The 23,560-nt window shown below is 40.2% G+C and overlaps 1 protein-coding gene across 1 annotated transcript in view; it reads right to left on the minus strand.

Annotated features, from left to right (window-relative positions):
- Nucleotides 1–23,560, minus strand: part of Chchd3 (coiled-coil-helix-coiled-coil-helix domain containing 3) — a 268,002-nt gene that overhangs the window by 197,366 nt on the left and 47,076 nt on the right. The window contains exon 3 of the mRNA XM_050148075.1: nt 17,062–17,143. Coding sequence (XP_050004032.1) covers nt 17,062–17,143 — 82 coding nt within the window. The remainder of the gene's footprint in view (nt 1–17,061; nt 17,144–23,560) is intronic.

Raw genomic sequence — 23,560 nt, forward strand, 5'->3', positions numbered from 1 at the left:
CCCCTCCAACCAATAGCTGCTGTGATACCAGCCCATTGGGGCGTGGTCTCTCTCCCTTTAAAAAAGCGGCTATTTCCTCTGCTCGCTCTCTTCACTTCCTGCTCCGCCGGAGACTAGACTCCCTTCCTGGTTGTGCAGATGGCTGTTGTCTGGGACGGTGATCTGTAAGTTTTCCCCTTTAAATAAATAACACCCTATTAATCATAACTCCAAACTGGTGTGGCCTTGTTCGTGACTTACGCCTTCAAGTACACATGTGGGTACATGCATGTAGAAACCCAAATTTGAAATCTGGCATTTTCCTTGCTCAATCCCCACTTCATTTATTGATGTGGGGTCATTCATTTGAATTTGGAGCTAACTAATAAGGCTAGTCTGGCTAGCCAGTTTGCTCGGGAGAATTCCAGCTCAGCTTCCAAAACATTGGACTTACACGTGCATCAGCATGCCCGTCCAGCATTCCCACGGGTTCAGGGGATCCCAACTCTGTCCTCACACTGCTGAGAACGCTTTAACTGCAGAGCCATGTCCTCAACTCTAGGCAACATTTTAAGGCTTCAGTTCAGTCACTCATTTTACATTAAAGAATGGTCAAATAAAACATCGCACAATAAACTCCACATCAGCTATATATAGGATAGTGTTTCACTTACAAATCTCATAAAAAGAATCACACATTTGAAAACAGAGCATGGTGTTGGTCAGCTAACTAATGCATCAAGCCAGATCTGTTGAGCTGACAATAGAAATACTAAGTTCACACTGACATTTCTTACCAGCCATGTACAGGTATCCTTGGATATATGTTGAAATATAATGATATCTGGTGCATATGTCTATAATAGTGAAACACTGTGAGTCACTTATTTAGAAGCCCTGAACATCTAATAGTAAACTGTCACCAAGTTGTATACTGACAACACATGAATGATTTATCTTAAGATCAGCTCATAAAAATAGTGACAATATACATCTTCAGCTAATTTTCCCCCATACAAATGTCTGTGTGCCAAAGTGTTTCTAGAAGTTCTGTGTGAATAGTGGCATTATAAGAGAGTTGTTTCTTCAGCTGTGCTTCTAGAACACTCATTACTATGATGTGCCACATGGTTTTCTGTATGATGTATAGACACCATCCGGTGCTAAGAGAATAGAACACAGCAACAACAAAAAGCAGACAGAGCCACAACTGAGACTTCATGACAGGCTAAGACAAGGGAGCATGCAAACCCAGAGTGGAGAAGAGCCCATCACCTCCTCCAGGATCTTTAGATATTGTCTTTTGTTCTTCGTGTTTTTCTGAACTCACATCCTGATCCATGGGATTAGGTAAACTGACCTCTAGGCTAGACAGTGATGTTATAAATCTTGGTTTTGTTTGAGCTTTACTTACTTCTTGCTAACCTAGAAAGAAAGGCTGGGCTCCAGAAGCAATGCCTGAGGCTGGGCAGTAGGCAGAAAGGGTACTGGAATATAATGGCTGCTATTGATGCCCTGGTCCTCCAAAATGTAAGGTGCTGAAGGGCAGAGGGATCTGCTGCTCTCTGGGCCTCCTTGCTGCATGGCTGAACCTCTTCAGTACCCCACGTTACAATGCATGAATCCTAACCTTTGGGGATTTTTAGCTTCCTGATTCATTTACTTGCTCTTTTAAAACGGCTTCTGCTCCATTACTGCCTTCCTGGAACTGCTATCTGGTTTCTCAGTCCATATCAGACATCCCATAATCTGGACTGTTATATTAAATCCAGGAGTCAGATCCAAACATCCTCTTTCTAAGTCTATTAGCATGATGGTCCACAGGCTGAGTCCTCTTTAATTTGCCATTTTCCAGAGAACCTCTCCAGGTGTGCTGTGCTGGATCTCACTATCTATATGTTGGAGAGCAATCATCACACAATGAGGGAACAAAATAAATTACAGTCGTTTAGTTTGTTTTCCTAATTGGAAAAAAGGTTGAAGAGAAGCACACACTACACCAAATGAAGACTGGGTATCCCACTGTAGTGATCATCCTCCTGGGTGGAGCGTGCATTCACAGTGGGGAAGAAAGTGTGAGTGATCAGAAGACCAGCCATTAAAATGTAAGGACATTCCACACCCTTGGACAGTTTGCAATCAGTCATAAATGACTGCTGTCTTAATGCACGGAAATGTCGCCAAACGTACCAGGCCTGGGCAAATTAGACTTAGACTACCAATGGACTTAGGAGGTAGAGAAGAGAGAGGTCAAATCAAGCAAAATGAGTTACTTCAGACTTCTAAACACATGCAAAAGCTAAACAAGATCTCCTTGGTAGTGACGGATATACACATCTGCCACAGCAACACTAAGGGTACTTTTAACAACCTTTGAGTCTCTCAAATTTAGAATATGTTAACTACATGTAGGTAACACCATGAAAACTGCCAGAGAGAAATTTAAATGACCACCATAATAAAGAATGTGATCTTTCCCTTTTATAGTCTCCCTAGGCTTGTGTCAGTAAAGTAGAATAAACATGTTATTAAAAGAGAATCAATAGGAGGCTTTAAAATATACAGTACCACAAAAGGTCAGGCCCTGGTATTGATTTTAATATAACATTTTTTGTTTGGCTTCCCAAAGGGTTCTTTTCTAATATTGTTCTTCATTTTTCTTTCACTTTGTTCCCTGACTGGTGAATTTGTTGTTTCTGTCTGCAGAAAGCTATCTAAGGCTGAGTCTGCAGTGAGAGTCATTCCTGAGACAAGCTGCTGGAAAATGAAGAGAAAATAAAATAAAATCAGCTGCCTCCCACGAACACAGCACGGGTTGAGGAGAGCATGGAACGTAGCTCAGCCCTCACATCACACACAGGCCACTGTGGGTGGGCACTGCCTTCCTTGGAGCCTTGGAGAAGGCTAGGGGTCCTGGATGAAGATGAAAGACACCATCGTCCAAGTTGCAGCAAAAACTTTCAGCAAAGCAGCAGAAGAACACAGAGATTTGTGATACTGGACAGCTAGAACCCCTTTGTCCAGGTTCATGAAGACAAATCAGAACTACGTGCCCAGGCAGAAAGGTCAGTTCCTAACACTGTCCCAATTTGTGAAGGTTCAAAACCCTCCATAAAGCAGTCTATGATTTCGTCTTATGTATAATACACCATATGCTTTACACAGAGTTACAGGATATGAATAGGTTTGGGGCCAAAATTTAAGTAAAATAAATAGAGTGTATTTTCATTCTGTTAGGTTTTCACTTTTATAAAGTGTTCACTAAAAAACTAAGAAAAAGTAAAGCAAAACAGGCTGGAAAATGGATTGTGCATAAAGTGCTTGCTACTGCCGTCAAATATGAGGGACTGAGTTCAAGTTCCCAGTACCCATGTAAGAGTCATGCACGGTGACTGTAGTGGTTTGAATGAAAATGGTACCCATAAGCCCACAGGGAGTGGCACTATTAGGAGGTGTAGTCTTGTTGGAGTGGGTGTGGACTTGTGGGAGGAAGTACATCACTAGGGAGGACTTGAGGTTTCAGAGGCTCAAATCAGGCCAATTGTTCCAGCTCCCTGAAGATTCAGATGTAGAGCTCTAAGCTACTTCTCTAGCACCATGTCTGCCTGCATGCTGCCATGATTCCTGTCATGATGACAGTGGACTAAACCTCGGAACTGTAAGCCAGCCCCAACTAAATGTTTTCCTTTAGTCATGGTGTCTCTTCACAGCAATAGAACACTGACTAGTAGTGACAAATATCTCTAAGTCCAGAGCAGAGCTTGCTGACCAGCCAGTTGAGAAGAAACAGCAAATTTAGTCATGGCATAGCTATTACAGTATCACTGTAGTTTGGTAAATATTCTTTTGATATCTCCCAAATGACAGATGGTGAGTTTTGTCCACACACACACACACACACACACACACACACAAATGTAGTGATGCAAAGAAACATAAAGTTAAAAAGAGGAGCCTGAGGGGGAAGAAAAGACAAGATGCTGTGACTAATTATTTTGGACAGCAGTGGTTCAAGACTCTCTGCGCAGTGGAGAAGAGTTCAGAGGGAGCCCACCATGCAAAGCATGAGGTCCAAGTACTCTGAGCAATGGGCTGTGGGCACACACAAGACTGGCATCAGACATGGCTGGTGTGTTCAAGGAGAAGGCAGAGAAGCCACTAAATAAAGGCAGGCAGAGCCAAAAACACCAACAGAAAGGGTTTGAACTTGAGGCTAACGCTAATTATAAAGCCATTAGAAATGTTTAAACCAAAGAAACAAACAATATTCAGACTACGTTTTTAAAGCACACTAAAACTACTTTGGAGAAAGAGAAAGAAGAAAGGGAGACGAAAAAGAAAAGAAAGGAAAGAAAGAAGGAGAGGTAAAGAGGAGCAAACTGGAGGACAGAGTGGCTCCCTACAAGTGGTTATGAAAGAACAGTAAGAAATGGCAATGATGTAGGTGGGTCTTCTGTCAATGTGTTAATTTTATTGGTTAATAAAGAAACTGCCTTGGCCTTTGATAGGCCAGCCCTTAGGTGGGTGGGGTAGACAGAACAGAATGCTGGGAGAAAGAAAGCCGAGTCAGGCAGACGCTATAGCTCTCCTTTCCAAGATGGACGCAGGTTAAGATCCTTCCTGGTAAGCCACCACCCCATGGTGCTACACTCATTATTAGAAATGGGTTAATCAGGATGTGTTAGCCAGTAAGAGGCTAGGACTAACGGGCCAGGCAGTGTTTAAAAGATTACAATTTAAAAAAAAAAAAGAATACAATTTGTGTGTTGTTATTTCCGGGGCTAAGCTAGCCCTGCGCGAGCCAGGTGGGACAAAAAGTAGGACTGCCCACACCTCCTTCTACATGGCAGTGCAATTCTAAGAGAGACATACATTGATCTAATCTACATGGGAAATAGAAAAAGACAAGATCACCTGAGTAACTTGGGAGCACAGGGATCGTGGGAGAGGGTAGAAGGGGAGGGGAAAGGAGAGGAAGGGGGAAATGGAAAAAAATATATAGTTCAATAAAAACAATTTTTAAAAAAGAAAAAGAAATGGCAATGCCTTGGACCAGTACTTCTCAACGTTGAGTACTACTGACACACTCAAGAGGACAATATTTTATGATAGGTGACTATGTATAAAAGCAACATGGCTAACCTACACCTGTTCAATGACGGTACTCTATATGCTGTGACAACCTCAAATGACTGGTCAAATATCCCTTGGTAGAAAGTGTACACTATATAACTAAAATATATCTCTATATATTTACAAACCCTAACTAACATGACTAAAAGTTTCACTATTACAGAAGATTATCCTATAACCTGTATTTTTATACATTTTTAAATGAGCTGCACAAACATAATACCTTAATCAAGAGTAGAAATATAAATATAACAAAATTCACCTTAAATGTGTATCAATAAACCAAGATCTACACCAATGCAAAGTATTTATCTCTATAGCATTTAAATATAAAGAAGAATTCATAAACAATCATTTAGGGAATTTGGGTGTTGTTTTCTCAAAATTACTTCCTGCTGTTTGTTGGGCGAAGTATTTTTAGGGGTTCATGGAGACCTATCGAGGAGGGGGAGGTCTCAGTTCATCAAACCACATTAGTCTGGAAGGAATCCACAGGTTCTCATCCTCTGTGGAAACAAAGCAGAACCTCCTTCCATAGCATCATATCCTTGGACCCAAAATTTGAAGTCAAGATACCTTTAAAATATATATGTTGCTGTGCAATAAAATGTCTCTCTGTACTTAGCTCATTCACAGTCAAAAATTTCAAAAAAAAAAAAAAACCACAATAATATACATAATCCAGACTCTCAAGTTCTCTCAGTTTTTTTGTGGATGTAGTTGGCCCATGTTGGTGCACCATTTTGTAGGCGAAGACTGCTTGTTCATAACCTGGCCGCTCAGACCTAAACAATCACATAGAAACTACATTAATTACAACACTGTTTGCCCTATTACCTCAGACTTCTTATTAGCTAGCTCTTATATCTTAAAATAACCCATTTTTAATATTCTGTGTATTGCCACAAGGCTGTGGCTTACTGGGTAAAGTTCTGACGTCTGTATCCATCAGCAGCTACATGGTATCTCTGTCTCTTTGATTTCACCTACTTTCTGTATCTCTTTTCCGGCCCGACTATATTCTGCCCCGCCATAGCCTGATGCAACATTTTATTAACTGATGGTAATAAAACATATTCACAGCTTACAGGGAGAACTCCCATATCAAGAAGGAAATAAAATTCCCCCACAGTGAGAACCAGGCTACACTATGGGAGAATGGAAATGGAGAGGGGTAGATGTGTGATGTAGTTGAAAGTTTCAGGGCTTTATTAATTAGAAGGGGGGTGCAAGGACATAAAGCAGGAAGAAGGGATTAAGAATAATTAATAATAAAAAAGCTTTTTTGTTAAACTAACATTAGTCACATTTTTCATCAACTGGAAGAATGAGTTTTCTAAGACAAACCTTATGCTACAAAGACTCATGTGGATAATAGTTTGAGCTTCTTTAATTCTATAAAAAGAGAATTGCAGTTGACGGATATATTTATAAAGAAATGCACAATAAAATCTACAGAAATATTAATCTTCACCCACTATGACAGTATTTTGACAGTTTTATTTCAAAATATAGTCATGTGAATTAAAAAAAGAACACTGAAAGGGTCCTTCTCTTCGCAAATCTTTTAGAACAAAATTTCTTATTTCTTGAATTCCATGTCAGCAGAGCTGACCACACTTAACACTACATATACAAATCTTCAGCAAACTGTCTAAAGGAAGTGCAGGTGGAACATACAACCTGATATATCATAGGAAGCATCCTTGTGGGACCAGAAACCAACTCAGCACCTGCAACACAGCCCAGTGGATTAAAGATGGGTCCCAGCCCAACTCTTACCCTTTCTGGCAACTTGACTAATTAGCTCTAAGCTTTAGCCATTTCATTCACAAAGTGAAACCACCAGCAGGTCAGAATCGGCCTTCCAGGAATATAAGGAAGACTAACAATCAACATGTACAAAGTACCTAGTCAAGCGAAGTTGCTGAAACTGTGAGCTGTTACCATCGCACATGATTAATTATCATCTTTTTTGTTTGTTACATACAGTCTCACTGTGTACCCTTAGCTGGCCTTGAATTTGTAATCCTTCTGCCTCCAGTACTGTGATTACAGGCAGTCACCAACTGCCATGGCTGTCTGGGAATGTATTCTTAAATGGTGTTTATTATCCAAATTAAAGTCTACTTGAGAGTACAGGAAATAGCTGGTTATATAATGTCAATCTTGTTTACTTTAAACATAAGACTACATCACCCCTGGGATAAGACTGGTGAGTGTCATTATGGGAAAAAGTGAGGCAGTGAAGATGAGGCATATTTCCTTGCTACTTTTTTCTACAAACCAATTATATCAATGTTTTCAGTACTTTGAGAAATAACCTTTCTTAGTCAAAGCAATTTGGATCTGTAGAAATAATAGAAGAGTCACAGAAACTCAGCTGGATAATGGCTTTTTAATTAATAGACATTTCTCACTTTAAATTGGTAGTTTCAGTGATTTTTTTTGTTTTTGTTTTTGGTACTGTTTTGATGTGGTTTGGTTTAATTCATCAACTCCACCAAGGAGGCAAAATGAAATGCAAATTCTTGGTTTTTAAGAGAGTTTTGTTTTGATAGAATCAGTGCTCACAAAATGGAGCTGTGAAATAGGAACTCTAAACGATTAATGATACATTTTGAGAATTCATGTTAGAACCTGAATTTAACTTGTTAGTTGAAATATTTACATGGCTAAATTTCATTTTTCTACTTTATACTTGACACTAAAATCGCACTAAAACCATTTTAATGAGGCAAATTGAAAAACTCTCCAAATGAAATAGCTGAAGCCTGGAGGCTCTAGATAGTTTATGTAGAAGGAAGCAATTGCAAATATTGTATAACTAATAAACTGCTCTTGTGGTAGCTATACACACTTCGATGGAGGAATTCAATATTCTAGTTTCAAAGGCAAATTGCCGTAGCAGCAAACTTTTTAAGTGATGAAAAAACTAAGTCTGTGAAATATTGAGCAGCTTTGACTTTTAGATGAAGGGCAAAGAGACAGAAGACAAGCACCGTAAGTCCAAGTCCAACCCAGAAAGCACCATCCAACTGTTCCTTAATTCAAGTATCTGGGGATTTTTCTCCCAAAGTCTAAGGATAAATATCGAGGAGAAATAAAAGCAAGATGGCTTCCACTTTATGAGCACTGGTTAAACATCACACCTCTATCAGCCCAGTTTCCTGAGGAGTGGCTGCCTCCCCACCATACAGGGACAAAACTGCTCCACTCTCAGCACACTGCCAGGGTGCCACGTGCACCTCATTGACCAGAAGTAGATCCTGGCCTCTCAAGGTCACAAAGCAGGGGACTGGCTCCTCCTGCATATTCTCTACTACACTATCAAGAAAACAGGCCCTATATATAGTAAGTTAAAGAGAACAAGAAACTCAAATTGCAACCATTACTAAAATAATTCACACAAAAAAGCATATATAGTTTTCAAAGATTAGAGAAGTAGTCATTACTTAAACAGAAAAACGTTCCAGTGCTTAGAAACATAAGCCTGGAGTGAGATGAAGTTGGAATTATGATTTACAGCTATGTCACCTGAACTCACTTTCCAGTTAGGACTCACCTGATGGAAAGCTAACATTAGGAGAGGAAAGAGGGAGATACTGTCCCTCTCTGAACAACTCTCCACAGTGAACAGTCTTCACCCAAATATGTCAAATTTTTTGACTCTTCTAACACAGCATCACCAGCAGGACCAGCAGATGGCCTCCAGAAGACCCATGACTGAGATAAGTCAGGGCTCGGTTCAGCTTACGTGGACTACTGCCTGCAAAGATGGACTTCTGGACTTAAGGAAACAGATATTGCGCCCCAGCTCACCCACCTTCTAAAACAAAACAGGGCAGAATCTACCAGCAAATGTTCTTTGAATAGAAAAATACATTTCTCATCAGACAGTGGTGGCTCGTGCCTTTAATCCCAAGCACTTAGGAGGCAGAGGCAGTCAGAACTCTGAGTTCAAGGCCAGCCTGGTCTACAGAGTGAGTTCCTGGACAGACAGGGCTATATAGAGTTCCTGTCTAGAAAAACCAAAACAGAAAAATATGTTCCTCGTACTAAAAATGTGGTTCCTGAACAAACACCAAGGTAGCATGAGGCTGCAAAGAAGCCCAGTTCTCTACAAAGAGTGAATAACTGAGGGGAAAGAGCAGACTGCTCAGTCCACCAGCTTAGCTCCAGGCAGACTGCATCAGCAATGGCCCTGGGTTTCCTTTGACCGAGTGTTTGCACAATGATAAGTGACAATGGCTGCCAGCACCTCAGCAATGGACTAGCAGCTGGGTCCAGCTCTAGCCTACTCTGCTACAGTCTATCTCAACCACTTATTCTGACAAAAGTAACAATACTTTGGATAACCATTAATAAATAAATTATACCAAGAGTGCCTCTTTGTACTCCCTCTCCCACACCCACTCCCCACCCGGGCAATAAAGGAAAACGCAGACTATTCCAGGTAATGGAGAAACTTCAACATGAACAACAATAGAATACTGGAGAAATGGTTTCCCAGACACTTCCACACAGAGAAACCAGTTTCAGCAAAAATTACTTCGAACACTATGCTTCATGAGAGAAAACACTGTAATTACTGTCAAGAAAAACATCTGAACAATACGTGGTTGAACATCACTGCTGCAATTACAAGTAAAAAAGTTTCAGATTTTGATGGCACGCTAGGTTGACTTTGGTTTTCCCACTTTGAGATTCTGGCCGTATGAAAACAGCTTCTAAACTGGGTCCCGGACCAGGATTGCACAGCAGCAGGGCATCCACAGAAGAGCGATCGAGTTTAGAAAGAATGAAGAGATGTGCAAGGCTTAAGCGTAGACTATCCACCCTTTTTTCTTTAACAGTGGTCTCTGCTCCAAACAAGGAAGTGCTACTGCAGAGGAAAGAGGGCAGGGACAGAGGCCTCAAACATAAGCAGCGCTTGGGAGGTCCTTCCAGCAACAACACACTGATGGCGACAATGTGATCGCCTATGGCGTTCAGAATTACGGGGTTTACCTACCTTGAAGCATAACGGGATGGAAATGCGTGGGTATAAAATGATGAGAGTGCAGGGAAGGAATAACTAAAAGTGAGATTTAAGAAAGAAAATAACGTATAGATAGTAGTAGGGTTTTGCCCAGGAAGAAACCATTACTGCACACAAAGGGGGGTTTCATGTCTAACAAATCATCCACCTCCTGAAAGTGTCCAGACACGGGGGACACATCAACAGCTGCTGTGCTGACCCAGGCCTTCACTGAGCCACTGAATAATAACAAATGTTTCAGCAAATATCATAAGTTAGAAATTCATCTTTCTATGTCAGCTGTGAAGAACATGAAGAAATATAGATACAAACTGAGATACAAACTGACTTCTTAAGGTTACCTCCAAACACTTTCATGACAGGCTTTGATAAGTACTGGCTCTGAACAGTAGTACTTGTACTCAGAGTTTTTGTATTTCTTTAAATTACTAGATATCTACAAATTGCATATAGGTGTCGAAGTTGTAGTTTTTATACTTTTATAATTTGTATCTATGACAGAAAAATAAAAATAATACACTAAATTAAAACAGAAGTTTGCAGTACTTGGTGCGTGTCAAATTATAAAGACAACCTAATGTTCTTTTTAATACAATATATATGTAATACTTAACGATATCTATTAATATTAGTAACTTATCATTACTATAAAAAGTGTCTGAAGTAAGCTAACTTCATTAAGAAAAGCTGCCCCATTAGCTCACCGTTCTGGAGATCCAAGGCCACGGAACCTAAACTGACTTCGTTCTGCTAACACTACAGCTGGAAGCAACTCAGCAAGAATGAGCAAGAAACAGAGAGCAGCCCCGCTTCACCTGCTTTCACAGCAATTCGCTCCTGCAAGCACTCAAGGGTGCCACGAGAGCCACCCAAGTCACTCTGAAGGGTGCGGTGGGCAATCTCTCCCTCCTGCCCCCACCACACCACCCTATGACATGCTTCTATCTAGGCCCCACCCACAGCTTCATCACCTCTCCCCTTGAAATACCAGAAGCCAGGAACACAAACCATACTCAAGCCATGCACTGTCCCTTCCAGAAAGACAGTTTGTGGTATTTTCCAGGCATGGTGAATCATTCAATTGAAAATTGTGTTTTCTACATGAGAGGCACAATACTCTAGTACACAGTTACTTACATAGTTTAAACATGACTATAACTCACAAAACTGCTTGTCTAGCCAACTGTTTCCTCCATATTTTAGCTTTTTCCTTCACAGGCTGAACATATCTAATAATAAAGTCAAGAAAAAATATTAAACTGAATGGATTTAGACAGAAAGCAACATCACTATGAATTTCACTATCACGAGGAACTGAAAGATACAAGAACATCTTAAGCCCTATTTCTGGCATCCATACCGCTATCAATGAAAAGAATAAGTGAACCATTCTATGATTTAAAGAAGACAGCTGATAACATTTATGACTAATTTACTAAACCACTTATTAAACTAAATTAAGACTCACAGATCTAGTGTAATTTTCTCCAAACTACTAAAACTAAGGACAAATGTCAACTGAGATCCACTTAAAAACAGCAGGCAGGAACTCTCTCAGCTGATGGACATCTGGCTGTACCACTGCCTGGCTATTCCCCTTCTTCTTGATTTCTCAAAGAAAGGTTATTAAAACTAAAATACTCTCACTTGCTTTTATAGGTAAAGAGGTGAAATTCGAATGCCAAGGGTCAAAGGTCAGAAGTAGTCACATTTTTCTTGCTGTCAGAGATTGGCTTTTGGAAGAAGGACATAGGGAGAAGTAAATCACATTTTTAAGATTATGTTCAGACTATACCATAGAGTATTGTGTCCTTGTAACACTGGCCTGCTGGTGGTACCAACACAGTATGGTCGACTTCAGCCTACACACACAACAGACTATACCAGCAAAAACAGGCTGTCTCCTCTGGACACTCAGCAGCGTGCCAAATGACTGTTCTACCCATCAGATGTTCTGAGGAGCAAATGCAGGATTCCAAATTAGAAAGAAAAATTTCACCATGGAGACTCCTAATCAGCAATTCAGGAGCATAATCTTATTAACTCAGCAAACCACCCCAGTGCCCTATGGATCTACAGTACAATGATTGGAAAGGCTGTGTGCAGGTGTGGTTGTTTGGTTTTGTTTTTAATGAAAATATAAGTTGCTGCGAAACTTGTACTCAGCTCTGTTGTCACTATGGCCCTAATAAGAAATTTCTCGTGGAGAAAACCAGCATTAGACATACAGGAACAGACGTAAACGAGATGGGGGTAAATTCTGAATGGCCTGAAAAATCTTTGGCTTCTGTGATTCTCTCTAAATGTGTATGCCATGACCAGTCAGAACAGCAGAGAGAGGGCATCTGCTCCAGGGAGAAGGCAAGGCAAGCCTGCCAAGGTGTCGCACAATCTGATAGAGCTCATGGTCTGGCACGCATATGGGTTGATTTCACCAACACATATTTTTCCACACTTTCACATGCCTAAAAGTACCTCCTGACTGCAGAGAGGCAGTCCAGCCTCGGGTGTCATCACTTGCACAGAGCATCAAAATGTGCAGAAGTGGTGTCAGCAGCTTGGAAAACTCCCAGGAGTGGCAATGCAGCCATCCTTTAAGGGATGCTATGCAGCCAAGGTTTTGATGGAGCAGATTTGATACTGTGTGGGAAAACAAGACATCAAGACTGAGCATCCAAAAGTGAAGGAAATGAGTGAAGCCTGATGTTCACAGGCCAGAAGGAGGCTGCAACCCAAGGATCCAGTTACTGCAACAACTGGCACTTTTAGCCAGGGAGTTCTTATTTGTGAGGGGCAAGAGGTGGCTGGGAGCTGATGGAGGAAGGTCATTGGTCAATAAACAAACTGCTTTGGCCCATTTGATAGGCCATCCCTTACGTGGGTGGAGTAGACAGAATAGAATGGTGGGAGGAAGAGGAAAAGCTCAGACTCAATAGCTCTCCTCTCTGGGGCAGACGCGATGAAGCTCCAACCCAGGATGGACGTAGGCTAGAATCTTCCCGGTAAGCAAACCTTGGGGTGCTACACACATTAATAGAAAAGGGTAATCAAGATGTAAGAATTAGTCAGTAAGAAGCTAGAGCTAATGGGCCAGGCAGTGTTTAAATGAATACAGTTTGTATGTTGTTATTTCGGAGCATAAGCTAGCCAGGCAGCTGGGAGCTGGGTGGCAGGAACACAGCCCGCAGCTCTTACTACAGGGAGCCTGTCCTATGAACTGTATGGTGCTTAGCAGCATCTTGGCTGACATCTACCAGTTAAGATTTGACAAGCATGACAGCCAAAAACATCTCTGAACATTGTCAAATGTCCCCTGGATACCAAGATTTCCTGAGTTAAGAACAACCACCTTAAACAATTTATTTCACTTATGAATACACAGGGAACAATATTTTCTCAAAATTTAGTCTTAACAAGGTATTTCATTAAGAAACTTCAAGAGATGAACCACTATCATAATTTGCAGCCATTTTTTCCTCATCTTGAAATCAGTGGCATCTTTGATTCAATGACAGCCTACCACCACTATCCACACCCATTGTTAAGGAGCCCTCATCTGCATCTCCTGGTAAAAAATGGCTTCCTTTCTCCTGCAGTCTTAGCCAGTTCCAATCTTCCCTAGTCATGGTTCTTCAGTCTTCCATTCTGAACTATCAAGCAGGTTTACTAAGTTAACCAGAGGTAAAGATGGATCTTTCAGTACAAAGAAATCTCTGACACAAGGTCTTCAGTTAGGCTGCTCTGATAGAAGACCTTTCAGGATATTTCTCTGCCCCAGCGTTCGCGGACGATTATATTTTCCTGCTTTCCTCAGCACTCTGCACCTGCCAGAGCACAGAGTAAGCTGGGACCCTATACCTGCCTCTAGCTTTGAATGAGCTTTTAAAACTGCTCAAAGAAAAGGCTACACTGAAAAAGGGGAGGAAGGGGTGAACATTTTCACCTCACAGAAACAGGAAATACTTGAGAACAGAGTGGGGTATAGCATGACTGAACATTATACAGTGCACATGCCCGTGGGAACATTACAAGGCCATCCATTAGAACGTCCAATAAACACTAGTATGGGGAGTTATAATAATGATTCTATAAAAGAAACATCACAACGGAAATTAATTCCAAAGTTCTCCTAAAGCAGGTGTATCTGAATTGTACTCTTCTGTGTGCCTAGGTTTAGATCTCACACACTGGAAAGGTGGACAGTTCTGTGTGCATCTGAAGGGTCAGCAGGACCTGTGCAGGTGACAATACAATGGCACAGAGAACCATTCTGAAGAAACGCTCGCATGCCTTTATTCCAATTTAGGCAACAGACAACAATGCCTCAATGTGCTCTCACTCCAAGATGCTGCTTTTAAAAGACCAAACTGAAAATTTTCTTAATGATTGTGCTATAGTTTCTTCTCTGGGGGGAGGAGAGAAGGAGGGGAAAAAGCTATTGATTCTTCCCCAAGTGTCATATAGGAGAACATATACTTTTTGCCAAGATTTGACAGCTGGGGGTTGTCATGAAGAAAGCTTCAAACAAAACAATTTTTAAAAGAAAAAAAAATCATGTAACAGCTGTACTGCCCTCTGTTCTCTGTAGAGGTAACAGAAAATAAACCCTTTATCAATAGTCATTTGTCCAGGTTACAGCCAGGTGCCAACCCCATTCCACATGAGATATGAAAGTGGCCCTCGCCAGCACCTTTTATTCATCTCATCTGCCCTTTCCCTTTCATGGGCCAGAGCAGAGCACATGGGAGTCAGATAATGAAGGGAAATGCACACACACAACTGCAGGGAATGACTCGAACAAAAGCCTGTACCACATGGGAATAAAGGAAGACAAAAGAACTCCTGGAATATAGTTAGCAAAGTACACATGAATTTGAGCCCCACCCCAAAAAAATCTTATAAAAATAAAATTTAAGAAAATACAATTCCAAGCAAGACATAGAAATGCTACCATGAGTTTGAAACCAGTCTGGCAACAGACAGAGTTCCAGGACAGCCAAGGCCACACAGTGAAGCCATCTTGGAAAACAAACAAACAAACAACAACAAAAAAGATTCTAAGTTCCTGCTGCTTTTATTTACTTCTTAATGAAACTGATAGAATATTTTAACACTTAAACTTCAGTACCTAGTTATATATACTCCATCTCCCTTTATTATATATGTATATATAAAATTATATATAAGATATAATTATAATTAAATAATTATAAAGTGCTTCATAGGAAACCACTATGTAGACACAGACCCTTCTGGCAGTGCTAATTTTATATCGGTTTTCTTAAGTCATAACCCTTTATCTATTGCCTCAGAAAATGGTGGACTACAGAGCTAGTTCCAGGACAGTTTCCAAAGCCACAGAGAAACCCTGTCTCGAAAAACCAAAAAAAGAAAAAAAGAAAATGGTGGACTTGGACAGTTTTATATTCTTTTCCATATTTTGTATGGATACACTGCAAGTTCAAACTCATCAGCTGGGGGATAAAATATCAGAGAAATTAAATTATAGTCCTACAGTCAATGAGGGCTCCATAACAATACAAAGCTTCCTTCTATTAGCTTTATCAAATTGTAAATAGATTCTAGCCAGGCGGTGGTGGTGCACGCATTTAATCCCAGCACTAGGGCGGCAGAGACAGGTGGATCTCTGTGAGTTTGAAACCAGTCTGGCAACAGACAGAGTTCCAGGACAGCCAAGGCCACACAGTGAAGCCATCTCGGAAAACAAACAAACAAACAAGAACAAAAAAGATTCTAAGTTCCTGCTCCATGTAGACATGTGTCTGCTGCTCGTCATAAAAAAATAACACATACCCACAATGCTCTATGCTCTGTGCAACCTTCAGAACCCACAGACGGAAAGCACTTGACTCTTTTCTTGGGTTAAAACGTATTTGCACATTTCTATGAATAAGTACATACTTTAGATCTTTTTCCATAGCAAATGTGTATGTAAGTAGTATCCGCGCTGTTTTGCATACTGTTTCTCTCACCTGCTCCCCAAGTCTATGGCTCTTGCAAATAATTGAGAAAGCAAATATGGATCTACATGACTATCTACTGTTCACTGAAGGCCTGTACCATGATTCATGCATTACTCCTCCAGGATGGTCTTGGACTGCTTCCAGGTTTCGACTCTATTATTTCAATGAGCATTCTTTTAGCTATTATTCCTGATAGTGTTAATAATGATAACAATAAAATGGGAGTAACTACATATAAAAAATGTATAAGATATGAAAGAATGGTTATTTCTGTAAGACAGAATTATAGAGGACTTTTATTTTCAGCTATGCAAATTTCCATGACATCTCAATTTTTAAGTGGGTATATCACTAATTAGTGCTATTTGTTAATCCTTGCATTATATGTGACATATGATATTCATAATTACCTATAATAGTATCCATTTTATATACAGTAACAAGCAATTCAATTTTCAATCTTAAACATATTCTTGTAGAGATTCAGATATTCTTAGGAATCCTCAGAAACTATTTTCCATATACTGAGAAAACAAAGCTCATATAATAATATAATTCTCTAAAGACATGAAAAACTTAGGACTTTACCAAGCACAACCCCAAAGCAAAATAGCCAAGTTTTTATGTTCAGCACATTCTGGAGTTCTACCATACAAAGTATTGTTGTTGTTTGGTTTTTACAATCAGCAGCCAAGAACATTTGTTGTATTTGCGGAAGATCCACACGGAGACTCACAACTGTCTGTACTTCCAGTTCCAGGGGAGTCAACGCTCTGTTCTCACCTCTGCGGGTACCAGGAACACAGGTAGTGCATAGACATACACGCAAGCAAGGGACTCATACACATAAAATAACATAAATAAATCTGTTAAAATTGTTCCGTATCACAAGTCTAGGCAAACCTGTAGTTCTATGGAACTCACCGTCTCTGGTTTTCTGATTCCTTCTTAGCTTGCTCCAATGCCAGCTCTTCGGCTACTCTTTTTTTCAATTCTTCATCAGAAACTATAACCAACAAAAAGTAAAAGGAGATGAAATGAGTGCCTTGCTAAAACCAAAAACAAGAAAAGATGGCTAAGGTGGGTCTGAACAAGCAAAATTCTACCAGGTGGTCAGTGTCTCCTTGGAACTCCCTGAGCACTGCAGAAGGGGCCAATTAGTGCACTCTAGAAGTAATTTAATCAAGAGTCCCCTGGTGACCTAGAAATTTCCACACCTGCCAAAATTTATAATAAACTCAAGGAGCTGCTTACTGCCCAGTGGGGAGACTAAGCCATTAAGTGCAAGGTCTTTAAAATGATGTCCTAACACTAAAGTCTGACAATGTCTGTAAAGGGAGGGCAGACTATCAAGGACTTTAGACAGAAAAGGGATGCCAAAAAGCTTCTCAATTCAATAATTAAATAATTACACAAATATTACAAAGCATGAAATATTTATATTCGGTTTTTCCATAATTTATGAAAAAGGCATTTATGACTTATAGCAATTTAGAAATCATATTTTCTGGGATATATGTCATTCAAACTCAAGTTCCAACAACTGGAGACAGAGAACAGTACTGAGCACACAGCTGGAGCTTCCTAAATACCTAGAGACTTGATTGGCAACATCTGGCCTTTCCAATTAAAAGACTGTATACAATATGTCTTGTAAAGATTTTTACAGCTATAACAGTAAATATTGGACAAGTTTTACAGATTATGAGTTTTCCGTAAAAAATAAGCAAAAACTATCTCTTCTTCATTAGAAAGCTATCAACTAAAATATGAGTGAAAAGCATCAGAACCATTGGGAACGTCTAGGAAAACACAGAGAACCTGGTGTAATTCCTAATGGTTCCACCTCTTAGAAGACAAGACAGTCTGTGTCTGCCTGCTACCTGTATACATTATTTGGTAACTTATCAAAGGTTATGTGTTTGGGGTGAGGAAGGCTTGGTAAGTACCAGCTCCTTTTGGGAACAGATCATTGCTATGTAGGCGAAGCTGGCTTCAAATTCACAATCAACACCCTCAGCCTCTCAAGAATCAGTTTGCGTTACCACAAAAAGCTAGGGGTTGCTCCCTATAAGAAAACTGAAAATTTCGAAAGTAAGAAAACATTGAAAATGTTCTAAATTAGACTGTTTGATGGTTGCACACAAACCTATAAATAAGCTTAAAAAACAACTGAACTGTTCACTTTAAATGATAAATATCTCAATAAGGAGAAAGTACAATATAAAACATGGGGCAAGGACAGGGAGCTCGGAAGCTCTGTGCTGTACAGCTGTTTTCTTCTCTCTCTCTCTCTCTCTCTCTCTCTCTCTCTCTCTCTCTCTCTCTCTCTCTCTCTCTCTCTCTCTCCAGGTCTTTCCCAAGCCTGAACTGTCTCTGTTCTGTTTCTCCTGCCTTTAGAGTTTAGGCCATGAGAAAGGTGGCCTCAACCCTGAAAAGAGAAATACTCTTGCATCCAGGGAAGTCTTAAGGTTTTTGGCTTGTTGAAGAGCTTTAAATCATAAAAATAAAAGCAGAGAAATTGGAGGCAGTAATAGTTCAAAAAGGGAGCCTGATTAAGTCTGTTTTTCTATTACCTAGACTTTGGATAAGCAAACAATTGATCTCTCTGACTTCTGGCTTCCTAACCAAACACAAGCCTTGTGAATGAACCTGCCAGCCCTGAATTTCTGAACTGCGCTCCACACAGAGCTGATCAACATGGCCAGCTTCTCAGAAGAGCAAAACAATGTGAGAAAAAGTCCTCCCGGGTTGGATTCAGCACCACACAAGCACATCTAATTAGTACTACCTGATCTAAATGAAGTCTGGCAGACCAGAGTGACAACACACTGCCCATGTGAAGCAACATCACTTCCTAGGGGAGTTAAAATCACAACAGAATACTTTTCTCTGGTAAAAGTCACTAAGATTCTCCATCAAAACTCAACTAATCAATTAAAAGTAGGCCTCTGGAAGACCACAGTATGCCAAGCCTAATATGAGTCACTGAGATCAGTTTTCAACCTGAGCTGAGAGAAAAGTCTCATCATATCTTCTTGGTTTATTGGGTTATTTTTCCAACTTTACTAAGGTATAATTGACAAAAAAAGTATAGATTCAATATGATCTTTTTATAGTTATATCAATTGTGAAATGGCTGCTACAATCAAATTAACACGTTAGCCACCACACACAGTTTATTGTGAGTTTCTGAATGAAGTAAAATCTGGCCTTATTAAATCTCAAGTACAAAATAAAATATATAAAATAGAGTCGCCATGCTGCATAGCCTGTCTGCCCCGAGCTTCCTCATCCAGAGCAACCTATATCCAACATCTCCCAAACCCAGCCCTCCAGAACTGCTCTGCTTCTGTGGTCCCACAACTAAGTGAGACCACGCAGAAACTGCCTTTCTGCATCTGACTCCATGACACATCTCCGTAGCTCATTTCTTGTCTGCGACACTGGGGCTTCCTTCCAGGGCAAAGGCCAAAATGAGCAGTGATGTGACCAGCTGGGGCAGTGACGAAGTGGCAATGCAAAATGGCGAGCAGGTGGGTGGATGGCACCAAGGCCACACGCTCGGACTGTGCAGGCACAGTGCTACAGGGAGAGGGAAAGGCAGGCTGGAGGGCTGCTATTTCTTTCTCCTCTCTGCCTGCCCTACTCAGCCCCCACTGCCTGGTGTGAGGCAAGAAGCAGGAGCAAATGGATTAAAGGTGGCATAGTCTAGACAGGCTACGGGGGAGGGAGGATAGAAACAGAAAAGGACCAGCGACAAGAGGGGCAAGAAAGTTCTAGAAGACATGCCCAAGTGATGAGCTGGGTGACATCACTTCTGGTCAATAAAGGCAACAAAACACAGCTATCTAAAGCCTTAGTTATTTCCAAGAAACAGGGCAGGGAGAAAAAAAAAAGTGTAACTTTGGGTCTCAAGGTCAAAACTGGAAAAGTAATTACCTAAGCTAGCATCCAGATTTCAGAATGACAAAAGATAACTCAAAACCTACCATAAAGAATTCAGAACCTACAACAGCAGATCAACGCACAGGCAGAAAACAAGCTAGTGTGGTAATGGCTCCTGAGCAAATCTAAACTTCTTATTTGTTTTTAAATCAATAGAATACAGAAAGCAACAATGTATTTCTTCTGATAGGTCAGATCCAAAGCGCCCAGGAAAAAAAGATACAGCACTCAGAGCCCGCTATTTAATTTCTGGAAATTTCTCCAGCTCTCCAGATCTGAACATTTTCTCAGCTACAACTGTTACTAAACTAAAAGGTCAGGGTTTCAGGACAAGCTACCAAGAGTATTGGAGGAAAGGCGACTCTGCCCATTAGCGAGCGCTGCGAATTCTCAAGCAGACCTGTGGAGCTGTGAGAACTGCTCATGCCATCTAAAGGAGATTTGCCAGGGAAATGCACATGCTTCTTCAAGTTCACTGAGTATGGCCCTGTGGCTTTCACATACATTCACACATTCCCTCTAGAATGTGTTAAGATTTAGGGATATTTTCTTCGAAAACATGTACCAGATCAATACCTTGGTAAAGTCTCAGAAATCACTGGATGTTCTCAAAAGTGAGTATATTTTAATGAACACTTAACACATTCTGTGAAATGGTTATAGAAAATAACTTTGCTGACACTGAGTTTAAAACGCTGCTTGGTTATATCGAGTGTGACCTTAAACCTCTTACTTGAAAATAATTCCTGATTAAAAACAGGTCATGATTCCTAACAATTTTTTATTTGCTTGCTTGTTTTAACTAAACATTGGGAATTCTGTAAATCTCTTCCCAACTAAATTTCTCTGCTATAAATGTATGTTTAGAATCAAATACAGAAGCTCCAAGATGGCTAACCTTATGGTACTCAATTCTGAGCCATCTTTGGAACTGTGACTACCATGGTGGAGCATACACCAATTCGGCTCCTGTGTATCAACTAATCATGCTGAGTTTCTTTCTGTGTTTCCAGAGAAACTGATTAAACCAGCGAGCAGTGATGAGGGCACCTTTACAATAAATCCTTTGAGCAGTGAACAGAAACAGCTGCAAAGGAGGGAGGTCTTATATACATGCATCATCTACGGAAAACACATTCCTGGTTCACAAAAATGTCTCAGGACTCAAGAGACACACCAGGTAGATCTCCGAGTTCAAGGCCAGACTGGTCTGGTCTACAGAGCTAGTTCCAAGACAGTCAGGACTACACAGAGAAACCCTGTTTTGAGAACTCCAGGGGAGGGGAGGGTACATACACGATACACCATCTTTTTGTGCAATTTTTCCCACCTTTACAGTTTCTTTGCGTAATCCTTGCACATTTGTTACAGTATTTCTTAACCCCTAACAAAGTTCTTAATAAAAATTAAGACTTGCTACTTAGAAAAACACCAGTTCTTTTGGGATTGACCCTTCACTCAATTGCCTTTCTGGGCTTTAGTCTGCAGATACACATCACGTCCAAGCATGAAAAATCTATTATTCTCTGCGCTAAACACTGAGAGAAACTATGATGCTGTACTACATGTAGAAAGTGTGCTGCTGTTTAACACAAGCAGATTTTACAGGATTCTGACTTCTCTGGATTTAGACACTTGAGCTACAGCCTGCAGCAAAAGATACACTCAAATTATATTTCAAACTCCACAGAAACTCATTAATGGTAAGATGGCAATAAACTCATTAATATGAAGAGAACTTATTTTTTAAAGTACTAATGGAAGCATCCATGCAATCAGTGAAATAAAACACAATACATTACAGCTAAACAGCCCTGGCACGTGCTGCAGTACCAATCTTGTCCTGTGCCACATTTCCTACCAGGTGCAGGTTTTGATGACTAGGAGAGATCTCGGGAGCAAATAAATATGTAACAGTTTGTCATCTGTAACGCATTCTACCTGGCAGACAAATTTATTTAAACACACAAAAATACATATCCAAAAATAATATGTTCTGCAAACAATTAACAAAACATCACAATGTCATACAGTAAATGTATATTAAGACTGCTTCAAAAAAAACTGAACCTATCTACATACCTAACAGAATAACTGTGCCTAATATATTAAAGCTATGAAGACAAATAAAAGTTCCTAGCTGCACATTCATAATCATAAATATTGTATCAGAAAGCACAGTGCAACAAAGAGTTTGGCAACCTAAACATTTATGCACCAAGTTAATGGTCTATTTTGTAGTGTCATTCCTACATCAGAATTAATATAGCTTTGGAAACTTCTAACATGAACGGCATAATATGTAAATGATGCCCATCTCATTGTTTGCACTCACAAACCAGCTTCACATTCCATTCTTTGTGAAAACATGCATCAATACTGGGCTGCAGAAGCTGAATGGCAATAGACAAGTTTGCAATTCAGAGCCTACAGTTTTCACATTTGTAAGCAGACAATTTATAAAACCAGTATTGAAAAGCAGATACATCTTGTATTTCATGTCTTAATATCCTGAATAATAGTTGCAAGATCTCACAAAGCCTCTAGGAAAATAAGATCTATAATTTAAATTAAAAAATAATAATTACCCCTGGATATTGCTTTTTGATGCATAGCTTAATTTTTGTTTCAAAAATGGATATATTTTGTTCACTGGGGATACATATATAAATTAAACCGCATTAATTCTCCAATCCCAAATGAAGAGCAAAAACCACAGAAACCCTGTTTCCACTTAAGTCAAATAGTCTCTACTTCTTTAGAACAAGAACAGACTGGAAATAAAAGTTTTCCCTAGCTTTGACTTTGCTCAGAGCCTTACACTGCTTTAGGCCACAGCTGTGGCGCCTATAAAATAAGGACCCAAACTAGCAAGTTTCCAACATCTTGCCCTCCCCTCTGTAACTGTGTTAAGCAAAAGACCTGTTGTGAGTCCTTCTGTGGACCACCAGCCAGTTCCCAAATAATGACAGGGAGATGTCTTATTAATTATGAAAGCTCGACCTATAGCTTAGGCTTATTCCTAACTAGCTCTTATAACTTACATTAATCCATTTCTTTCCATCTACATCCTGCCACGTCCTGCTTCTCAACTTCTGGTGTTATTTGCTTGCCTAGACTCTTCCTCCTCTTCCTTTCTCTCCCTGGAAATCCGGCCTATCCTCCCTGCCTAGCTATTGGCCAGTCAGCTCTTTATTACGCCAATCACAGCAATACATCTTCACACAGTGTGCAAATATCCCACAATAAGGACCGATGGACTGAATTCCAGCTTTAGCCTCCACATCATCTAGAAAGCCCACTGAAATGAATATTCAGGAACAAAGTAACGTATCACAGGCAACAACATGCTGTCAATTGTTCTCCTTAAAGTGCTAAGTCATTCATTCACAGAAATTATCTCTTTGGTACCTGTATGACCCCGTCATAACAAGCTCAATAGAGTCTCAGTAATTTACCCTAAGGCAATACCTGG

This window comes from Alexandromys fortis, unplaced genomic scaffold (assembly GCF_014885135.2).
Source record: "Alexandromys fortis isolate MF-2015 unplaced genomic scaffold, M_Fortis_MF-2015_v1.1 scaffold_57, whole genome shotgun sequence".
In the NCBI taxonomy this organism is placed as follows: Eukaryota; Metazoa; Chordata; class Mammalia; order Rodentia; family Cricetidae; genus Alexandromys; species Alexandromys fortis.